This window comes from Dama dama, chromosome 18 (genome assembly GCF_033118175.1).
Source record: "Dama dama isolate Ldn47 chromosome 18, ASM3311817v1, whole genome shotgun sequence".
Classification (NCBI taxonomy): Eukaryota; Metazoa; Chordata; class Mammalia; order Artiodactyla; family Cervidae; genus Dama; species Dama dama.
In genome coordinates this window covers 47,302,618-47,313,454 of record NC_083698.1, presented here as the reverse complement: position 1 = coordinate 47,313,454, position 10,837 = coordinate 47,302,618, and the positions used below count along the sequence as shown (strand labels likewise).

The following is a 10,837-nucleotide window of genomic DNA, read 5'->3' as shown; positions in this document are numbered from 1 at the left end:
TTATCTTTGACAAAGGAGGCAAGGATATACAATGGAAAAAAGACAACCTCTTTAACAAGTGGTGCTGGGAAAACTGGTCACCCACTTGTAAAAGAATGAAACTAGAACACTTTCTAACACCATACACAAAAATAAACTCAAAATGGATTAAAGATCTAAATGTAAGACCAGAAACTATAAAACTCCTAGAAGAGAACATAGGCAAAACACTCTCCGACGTAGATCACAGCAAGATCCTCTATGACCCACCTCCCAGAATATTGGAAATAAAAGCAAAACTAAACAAATGGGACCTAATGAAACTTAAAAGCTTTTGCACTACAAAGGAAACTATAAGTAAGGTGAAAAGACAGCCCTCAGATTGGGAGAAAATAACCCAGGTTTCATTTCTCAGGCTCTAGTGGCCATTTGAAAAGAGAGACCAGTGCCAAGATCTGAAGCTGGAGAGGGAGTCAAGGCCTAATTAAAAGGGCCTTGCGCACCAGGCTGTGGAGCCTCCACTTTTCCTGGAGGCAGTGGAGAACCCCTGGACACAAAATCCTTCTGCAAGGAAGATTTAGCTTAACTGGGAAATGGCTTAACTCCCAAAGTGGACAAACTGAAAAATGAAGGGTGCCAACTTCACATGTCCCGAATAAAATAAGAGGAGTTCCTTTCCTTTCTCGTTCGCGTGGTGGTGTAGATTGAGGTGGGTGAAGGCAAAATTGCAGAGGTCAGGGAAATAGAGCAGGGTTATCCTGTGGGTGGAGAGAAAAGACGTGGGTAAAACACTCACTAAGGCTTTATCAAGCTGGACCACCTCGAAGGCAGCTGTGAAAGTCTCCCCCATCTGTGTAGTCCAGATACTGGCCTTGGTCAGGGTGCACTCTTCTCTGTGACTCTAGGAACCAGCATAGGCAATGGAGATAGCAGGGGTTCAGGATTGGCTTATGAATGAATGAATGAACAGAGGATTGTTTCTAGAACAAGGAAAAGGACAGAGGGTATAGAGATCTTGCAAAGGTCAGCAATGCTAAGAGCTGGGATATGGGTGTGTCTGAGGGGATGGACAAGAGTCTGTACCCTTAAGAACTATTTTGGTGAAACTGAGGACACTGAGTGCTTATGAAGATTGAAAGAGAAAATATGGGTCAAGAATGACTCTGAGGCTTCTGACCCAGGAAACTGGGACTTTAAAGAGGAAAAGCAAGCTTTTGAGAAAAGATAATGAATTTGGTGTAGATCTTAGGAAGCACTTTATTCATTAGAGGAGTGTTTTGACTGCCTTATAGCCATATATAAGCCATATAAGGCTCATGCCTTATAGCCATGAGCACCAAAGAATTGATGCTTTTGAACTGTGGTGTTGGAGAAGACTCTTCAAAGTCCCTTGGACTGCAAGGAGATCCAACCAATCAATCCTAAAGGAAATCAGTCCTTAATATTCATTGGAAGGACTGATGCTGAAGCTGAAACTGCAGTACTTTGGCTACCTGATGCAAAGAACTGACTCATTTGAAAAGACCCTGATGCTGGGAAACATTGAAGGTGGAAGGAGAAGGGGACAACAGAGGATTAGATGGTTGGATGGCATCACTGACTCGATGGACATGAATTTGAGTAAGCTCCAAGAGTTGGTGATGGACAGGGAAGCCTGGTGTGCTGCAGTCCATGGGGTCATAAAGAGTCAGACACGACTGAGTGACTGAACTGAACTGATAGCCATATTTATTATAAGATAATACATATTTTGAACTGTGGTGTTGGAGAAGACTCTTGAGAGTACCTTGGACTGCAAGGTGATCCAACCAGCCATCCTAAAGGAAATCAGTCCTGAATATTCATTGGAAGGACTGATGCTGAAGCTGAAAATCCAATACTTTGGCCACCTGATGCAAAGAACTGACTCATTTGAAAAGACCCTAATTCTGGGAAAGATTGAAGGTGGGAGAAGAAGGAGACCACAAAGTATGAGGTGGTTGGATGGCATCACCAACTCAATGGACATGAGTTTGAGTAAACTCAGGGAGTTGGTGATAGACAGGGAAGCCTGGTGTGCTGCAGTCCATGGGGTCGCAAAGAGTCGGACATGACTGAGCGACTGAACTGAACTGAATACATATTTATCACAAAAACAAATATATCAAAGAACACTGAGAAGTGCAATTAAATCTGTTTATTGAAACAGTATAGATAAACTGTGAGTGATACAGATTGTTTTCAGCATAACATAGGTGTCACACATTTCTCCTGGCAATAGATGATGGATAGATAGATGGCCAGATAAAACACAATATTAGAAAGAATCTAAAATGATAAATTTTATTACTAGATGTCTCCCTAGAAATCAGCAAACCCAATCCCATTTAGCAAATGAGGAAATAAGGACCAGAGAGGCTAGCATTCTCTATTCTCCAAACTATAGGGCACCAACCATGTGCCAGGCATTTAGTGCTGGGCATATAAAAGTATACAGAACATGGTAGCCATACTCATGGCACTCATAGTCAGGCTAGTGAGTCAGAATGTCCAGGAAGCAGGAAATTTTGACACAGCCTAGTGAGCATTATCAGAATAACTTGTTCAAGCTACGAGGTGCAGCCAGTCCAGACTTGGGAGCAGCCTCTGAAAGCCATGCATGAGCTGACCTGGGAAGGATGAGCAGAAGTCAGACCAACAAAGAGGTTATGAAATGCTGCCCCAGGGATGTTAGAGGAAGCACAGTCTATCTAGCTAATCAAAGGAGCTCCAGTACAAGGGAATTCTCATCCTGGATTTCAGAAACAACAGTCTCCTGAATCCCAGTTCGGTGCTATTTTTAGAATGCTACCTGTCTCTTTAGGTCTCTTGACAAGTTGATTCAGCACACATATCAATACTCTTGCATAGAAAAAAGGAAGAATACATGGCTCATGCTTACCCAGAAATAGACATTAAGATTTTCCAAACCCTCCTATGTAAAAATATATCTTTAGAGGAATCATTTCTTTGTACTATAGCCTTTTATTTCCTCCCCAAGTATTTACATTGATTGGGTCATGCCATAAAGCTCTTAAGGCCAGAAGGGATTTTCAGAGATCACTGTGTCAGAGACCAAGGGAGCACAGGGTGTGGGAAAAAGAGGAGGTGCTGGAGGGATGGAGCAGTGGAAGCAATCCCTATCCTGGCATAGGCAATAAGGGGGCCAGTGTGTATAGAGAGCTTAAAATTTAATATTAACACTGACCACAGTCAATCTGCTCTTTTTTATCACGATGTGCCAGCAATCCAGCAAGTCCCAGTAATGTCAGTAATAACACATTCACCCCTGATGACCCTCCCCTCATCCTGTGTATGCCACCACATCACCTATACACCTGCATACACAGAAAGCGCAGGGTCCAGACAGGCTCTGGAAATACCTGAGGACCCTGTATTTGCCATCTCTTTATATGTTACTACATATTCTCCATTCCATTCCTTTTTTAAACCTAGCCCAAGTAGTCAAAAACCATACATACAAAAAAAACATATCAAAGAATTATGATATTTATCTCCAACGAAGACTCTCATTTCTCAAGTCTCAAATATGGCTGGAGGTGGGGCCACTTGTATCTGATGTCCGATGCTGTCCCTTCGGTGTTTGTAGGCTTACCAGGAGCAGTCCTCACTCATCCTCTTTGGTTGGGCTGTCTGGCATGTGCTTGGCGGGGTGAACACTGATGGGTCTTTAATGCCCAGCTGTATGTCGAAAAACCGTGTGGACAATATCACACTGTAATTTTTGGTGAAGGTTTCTTGGACAGGATAACAATCCTTGACGGTATAAATGCCAATCCAAGTTTCATCTATAACGAGGAAGGCAGATTGAGTCTTTAATGTAGAAGACAGGCAAAATACAGTATGTTTTAATAGTGGTAAAATGTAGCATTTTAACCACTTTTAAGTACAGTTCTATGGCACTAAATACAGTCACATTGTTATGAAAGCACTGCCATCATCCATTTTCAGAGATTTTCCATCTCCCCCAGCTGAAACTCTGTGCCCGCTAAACACTAATGCCCCATTCCCCTCTCCCCCAGCCCCTGGCAACCACCATTCTAGTTACTGTCTCTTTGAGTCTGACTAGTCTACGTAACTCATTTAAGTGAAATTATACAGTATCTGCCCTTTAGTGACTGGCTTATTTCACTTAGCATAATGTCCTCAAGGTTCATCCATGTTGTCACGTGTAGCAGAATTTCCTTCCTTTTTAAAGTTCAGTAATATTCCACTGTATGTATACACCACCTTTGTCTACTCATGTGTCTGCTGATGGAAACTTGGGTTGTTTCTACCTCTGGCTATTATGAATAGTGCTGCTGTGAATATGGATGTACAAATATCTCTTTAAGTCCTTGCTTTCAGTTCTTTGGGGTATATGCCAAAAAAGTAGAATTACTAAGTCATATGATAATTCTGTGTTTAATTTCAGAGGGAACCATCATACTGTTTTCCACAGCAATAAAGGCCTGTGTTTATGAAACACTCTTGGGGAAGGTGTGTGGGCAGCATTGCAGAGAAGAGCTTCACATCTCTGCACAAAAGACACATAATGGCGGTCGATCTGGTCACTACAACTTTAGTTAGTGTTTTGGGGAAGGAAAAGTAGGTGCCCAATTCTCACATGTGCCTTAGACAAACATGTCACAGGCCTTGGGGGCATCCCTTAACAGTCAAAGTGGAGAAAGTTACAGTGGGGCCTTAGAAGGCTGAGGGGTTTCAAATGCGATGCTGAAATCCCTGCACTACACAACTAACAGAGTACACATGAGCACTTCAGTGGAGTTAAACAATTTGATTAAGCTTCTAAATTTCCTTGTTAATGACTACCTTCCTTAATGAGCTTAAATGTTTTTTCCCTTCCTGCCTCTTGAGATGCAATACTTGAATACTTTGTTGAACCCTTACATGATCTGGCTGACTTTCTGTCCGACCACTCCTGGACAGTGATCTGCTCCCGGGGCCCCCCTATGGAGTATTGGTCCTCAAAGGTGGAGTTCTGAGGAATGTCCAGAGGGTCCCAGGGCTCTGTCAGGATGATCTTGGAGCACTGTTTGGTGGCTTGTTCGATCTGAAACATCACTCCATCCTTATAGAGCAAAATATATTCAAATAATCTGGAAGACAGATTAAGAGAGAACATTCAGGACTTTATGTTTCAATCACCATGTCTTTTATCAGCATAAAAGTCAAAGGCCTTTGATACAAATTACTGTTAAAATAGAAAAAAAAGTAGTTTTGCTTGTGAGGCAATTATTTACTTATTTATAAACACTAGGCACCCGAACAACTTGAATACAAAATAAAGTTCAGAGGTCAAAACTGAATATTCCTGAGACAATTACCTATCAATTACCTATTAACTTATCAAGTACCTATTGTATGACAGACTCTCTGCTTGGGATACAAGCATGAGGAGGTGAGGAGGCCTTGAGTTAGCAGCTGGTTTGTGACAATTTAGCCTTAGAGACACAGGAGGATTTGACTCTTGACCTTAGTTGAGTCCTTGCAGCAATGAGTCAGGGACTAGAGGGATATGCTCTAGACAGGACGACAAGAGTTGAGGATGTACCAGGCAACTGGGCCCCACTGTCTCAACTGTCATCACAGGGACGGGCTTCAGTGAGGAACAGCCGCGCTGGGAATGAGCTGAGACAGGCAAGGACAAAAGCTGAGGGACCCCAGTCAAAGGGCGTCGCTGGATGGAGTCTGTCTGCATGCTCTCAGCCTCATCCCGCACGCCCAGTGCACACACTTTGTGCAGAGCAAGCCGGCAGTATTCCCAGGCTGTGCTGAGCTCACAGACCACCCGCCATCACCTTGCATGCTGTGTGGTCATCAGCCTTGTATCTTTCTTAAAACTAAGCCATCTTGATGTTGGATGAAGCTCGCTGAGCTTCCATGCCTACAGCTGTCAGTCTAAAACTTGGGGCACTTTTGCTGACCCAGTGTGAGGTTGCAATCCTGACTTCAAAAGTGAAATTCAAAACATCCGAAAGCAGAAGAGCCCAGAGAAATAGCTTTCCATGAGAAAATAACAATAGTCAACAGCTCATCCGTGGTACATAAGGCTCACTCCACCCCACAGACCCCCGGAGGATGCCTGTTTTCCATCTCAAGTCAGGGGTTGAAATTTATCTTCTTCAAAACAATATTGTAAATGATAACTTTCTAATGGTCAAATAGTACCATTATTAGTATTATACTTCCATTTTCTATGAGCTAGCATAAAAATTTGAATATAACCTCATTTTATGTATTTAGAAATATTGACCCTGCTTATTCCAGTAAATGTTTGACATGTCTTATGAGAATAAAACCCAAGCACAGACTTTGAGAAGTGTGAGGGACTGGAGGAAGAAATGGAAGTGTTCATTTTATGCACTATTGCTCAAAAATGGAGCAAATCTCTCATATAGAAGCAGGGTTCACATCAAACTATAGGTCCTTTGGAGGAGTTTGGAGTTGGACTGTGGCACATCAGAGTCTAAACATTCATGGAAGGAATACAGAAATATTAGCATCAACTTTAGAGCACAGTCCAGTCATCATAGGGGGATTCCTTGTTCATACACAAATCCTGCTCCATGACCCTTTCAGTGAGAGCAGCACCTATGCTGTACGGCCTGAGGAGTGGTTGTCTCCATCCTCCTTCTCTCACCATCAGCTTCATCTTATTGTGCTTCCCCAAGTTTAATGTGTTTAGGCTAGACAGTCATTCCTAAGCTTTGGTTGATACTCTAGCTGTATGCAACTGAAAGATATGCAGCCAGGTGCAGGAAAGAGGGGCTTCCTTCTTGAAACTCAGCCTGAGAATCCACATGAGCACAAAAGTGGAAGCCTAGCAGCCATGTTTATGTGTGTGAGCTGGTCACCCTCCACAGAGCTTCATAGACCACAGGGGGACATCTGACCTGGGGAGGGGTGGGGAGGTGGAGGAACAACCAGATTGTCTCTCATTCAGACGTGTGGAATTGATACCAAACGTCTGCTAGTCAGTCACTTCTCATGGCTTTCGTGTCATACGTAAACTCAGAAGTCATGGGAGGCTAATTTGCAATAGGTGAACTAAAAGTAAAGAAGGAACAGAGAAGCAGCAACAAGCTGGGATTCCAACAGCTATTCATTGTCTGAATGTATTTCCTCTCTGAGGCCCAGTGCCTACAGATCCATCTGCAGAATTATGATCTTTCCTTTGTTGTAATAACTTTCCTTTTTATGCTTGGAACTTTTTGTGTGACTCATAACCAGGACTCATTTCTAATACAGTTGAGGATTCCACTGTTCCATCGAGAGCCCCGGGAACAGCTGCCAGCACAGCTGTTCTAAGAGAGGCACCACACAGACCGCAGCAGAGCCGAGGGCACGGATGGACGCCTGTCAGTCACCTGTGGGGCAGGAGGGGAGGGCAGCAGAAAAGGAACTCTGCCAACTCACTGTTTGCCCGAGGCCAGCTCTGTCCATACACAGAAGTAAAATTTAATTTAAAAATGAGAATTCTAGACTTGAAACAATCACTGCAAAAGGTTAACATTTGTTATTTCTGGGTGGTCTGAACACAGGTGTTTTGTTATGATGTTCTCTGTACTTTTCCAAGTTTTCAAAATATTTAATTTGAAAAAAAAGAGGGCATAGTCTGATACTGATGTTATGTTGACAGTGCCTTAAGTAAAACAGAAAATATTAATTGAATGGGAAGCAAAATAGAACTGTATAATCATCTTTTCAAAATTCCATATGGATATTAATGCTAGCACTGCCCCATTCAAAGTTTTGGAAAAGAAGATGTTCATGGCTTGTATGTTTATATGAACATATTCACAGTCAAGATGTGGGTTCTCTACCACAACCAGGATAAAGGGGCCTGGAGCCCAATTAAGCCAGAAGGTCACAATGCAGAGATCAGCCAGGGTTGAAATGAATCATCTGTCTGGGATGCTGTGCGGGTAATAACCCGTGGATCTGAAAGAGTAACAGACTTCAACAGAAACTGGATCCTGGGAGGTGAGATCAAAGCCTGGCTCTGAAGAGAAGGAAGTTGTGAGGACAGGAGTCACAAACCACACCCCTGGGTTGCAGTCAAGCAAGGTGGGGGGCTGGAATGGGTGTGAAGGACGAGGCAGGCAGGCCAGCCCTGGGTTGAAAACAGCCTGCAAACTCAGCCTCCTCGCTGGCCAGACACCAAGCCAAGCACTGTTCCCAGGAGGCCCGACGCCGGGATCTCAGGCTCTCCAGGCCCAGCAGAAGGGTCGGCAGGCCAAGCTTTCCACAGCAGCCCGACTGCATAGGAGTAGTGCCCAGGCACCATTTTGCCTCTCACCTTGTGGGACAAAGGATTTTTGTGGCTTCTGATAAAATTCTCAGACTGCATGGACAATTTCTGTTGTTTCCTGAAAAATCCATTTCCCTAAAAACTGAAACTCTAATTTACAGAAATAACAACTCTGTGCATGTGTGTCTTCTGATTTCTCAATTTTAATTTTAATTGTAAAATACACATAACACGAAATCTAACACCTTAACCATTTTTAAGTGTACAGTTCAGTGGTGTTAAGTACTTTCACATTGTTGTGCAACCAATTTCCATAACTCTTTTCATCTTGCAAAACTGGAATGCCATACCCATTAAACAACTCCACATTTCTTCCTTCCCCAGCTCCTGGCAAGCACCATTCTATTTTCTGTCCCTATGAACTTGACTACTCTGAGTACTTCACATAAGTGGAATCATACCTTTTTGTGACTGGGCTATTTCATTTTGCACAATGTCCTCAAGATTCATCCATAGTGTTGCATGAGTCAGAATTTCCTTCCTTTATAAGCCTAACTAATATTCCACTGAATGTATAGATCACATATTTTTTATTAATTCATTCGAGGATGAACACTTGGGTTGTTTCCATCTTTTGGGATTGTAAATAGTGCTGCTATGAACATAAGTGTGCAAATACATTAATTTTTAGTGTATGAACCACATTTTACAAAAATAGTTATATATACATTTTCTAACCTGTATTTTAAGTTCAACAGTTTGTCCTTGGTAGTGGGCTTTCCTGGAGTCTCAGTGGTAAAGAATCTGCCTGCCAATGCAGGAGACATGGGTTCCATCCCTGGGTCAGGAAGATCCCCTGAAGAAGGAAATGGCAACCCACTCCAGTATTCTTGCCAGGGAAATCCCATGGACAGAGGAGTCTGGTGGGCTATATAGTCCATGGGGTCACAAAAGTGTTGGACATGACTTAGCAACTAAACAACAACAAAAACAACATTCTTCCAAGTATGTCCAAAAAATACAGATGTCAAATCATTTTTCCTAATTTACTATGAAATATTTTAAAAATGCAGGAATTGAAGGGACTAGTACAATGATCACCCTTATATCTGCCATTTTGAATTCAACAATTTTTACATTTCATCATATTTGCTCTATTTTCCAAATATCTCTTACAAATAAGACTCTGTACTTCATGTCCTATCACATCAGAAGACAGGTGATGTCGCATTCCACTATTAATGCTACCAACTTTGATCACCAAGTCATGTAATTACTCCAAATGTCTCCATCATAAAGGCATTTCTTTTTGCAATTGCCAAAGTGTGTGCATGCTCAGTTGCTAAGTTGTGTCTGTCTCTTTGTGACTCCCATGGACTATAGCCTGCCTGGCTCCTCTGTCTATAGAATTTTCCAGGCAGGAATACTGAAGTGGGTTGCTATTTCCTCCTCCAGGGGATCTTCCTGACTCAGGGATATAACCTGTGTCTCTTGTGTCTCCTACATTGGTAGGCAGATTCATTACCACTGAGCCTCCTGGGAAGCCCCAACTGCCAAGTAATTGGTGGGTAATACCTTGTGATGCTGAAAATATCTGTCACCCAATCATTTTAGGTAAAACCATTTCCTGAATCAATTATTTCACTGGTGGCTGATACAATGTTACCAGTGGTATAGCAAATGAATCTAGTTATCCATGGATCTAGTATCATTCTGCACTCTTGGGTTTTTATTTAACATACAACAAATGATTAAAGTCATTATTCCATCTGATGCTCAAATTATCCCAATTTTGTCAGTAGGAGCTCCTTCTACCTGATATTTGTGACTTATAACATGACTCCATTAGTCTTTGAGTGACACAGGGCCTTCTGTGACACAAGTGTCCCAGACTCATCTTAGACTTTTCTTACACCAAATCTAAAATCAGTCATTTCTCTAAAGATCCCTGAACCTAACTAGGAAATAACTTGGAAACCAACATCAGGGCCCTAGATGTGCTCATTGTCATTGGGATGTCTTTGTTTTGAGAATATTTTAGTGGTTGGGGCCTTGTACATTAAAAAAAAAAATCGTGAATTCATACAGGTATTTCCAATCTAAATTTAATGTTATAGGTTATTCTTTATCATTTTTTTATGTTTGTATATATTTTCACTTAAAATAATCTAAAAACATAGCAAATTTATTTCCTTAATCCTACAATAGCTTTGAAATACTTTCAACAGTGTTATCAAAGAATAAAACTGCCCAGTGAAGTTTAAAATTTCATTGTAGTTCTTTTCATGCTTAGAATACAACTCAATGCTGCAGTAAAAATTCTCTTGGATTAAGCCTATTCCCTGAGTGGGTACATTTCCAGGTTGAGATGCCATTAGGTTCATTTGTTTGTTGTCAATTCAAGGACTTCACATTTTTCCTCTTTGATTTAATTTTATTATTTAAACATGTAAAAATTATCACGTTTCAGAACTCAGACAAATATTAAAAAACACATGCAGAGATGTCTCCCATCTCAACCCCTGCCCCATCCCTTGATCTCCCGATAAACGGCACTTTTCATTG

The 10,837-nt window shown here is 41.8% G+C and overlaps 1 protein-coding gene across 1 annotated transcript in view; it reads right to left on the bottom strand.

Annotated features, from left to right (window-relative positions):
- Positions 1–2,140: 2,140 nt before the first annotated feature.
- The window catches only part of EPDR1 (ependymin related 1), a 30,130-nt gene continuing 21,433 nt past the window's right edge, over positions 2,141–10,837 (bottom strand). Inside the window, exons 2-3 of the mRNA XM_061165283.1 lie at positions 4,909–5,117; positions 2,141–3,806 (exon numbers count right to left, since the gene is read on the bottom strand). Of these exons, the coding sequence (XP_061021266.1) occupies positions 3,610–3,806; positions 4,909–5,117 (406 nt within the window). The 3' untranslated portion in view covers positions 2,141–3,609. The remainder of the gene's footprint in view (positions 3,807–4,908; positions 5,118–10,837) is intronic.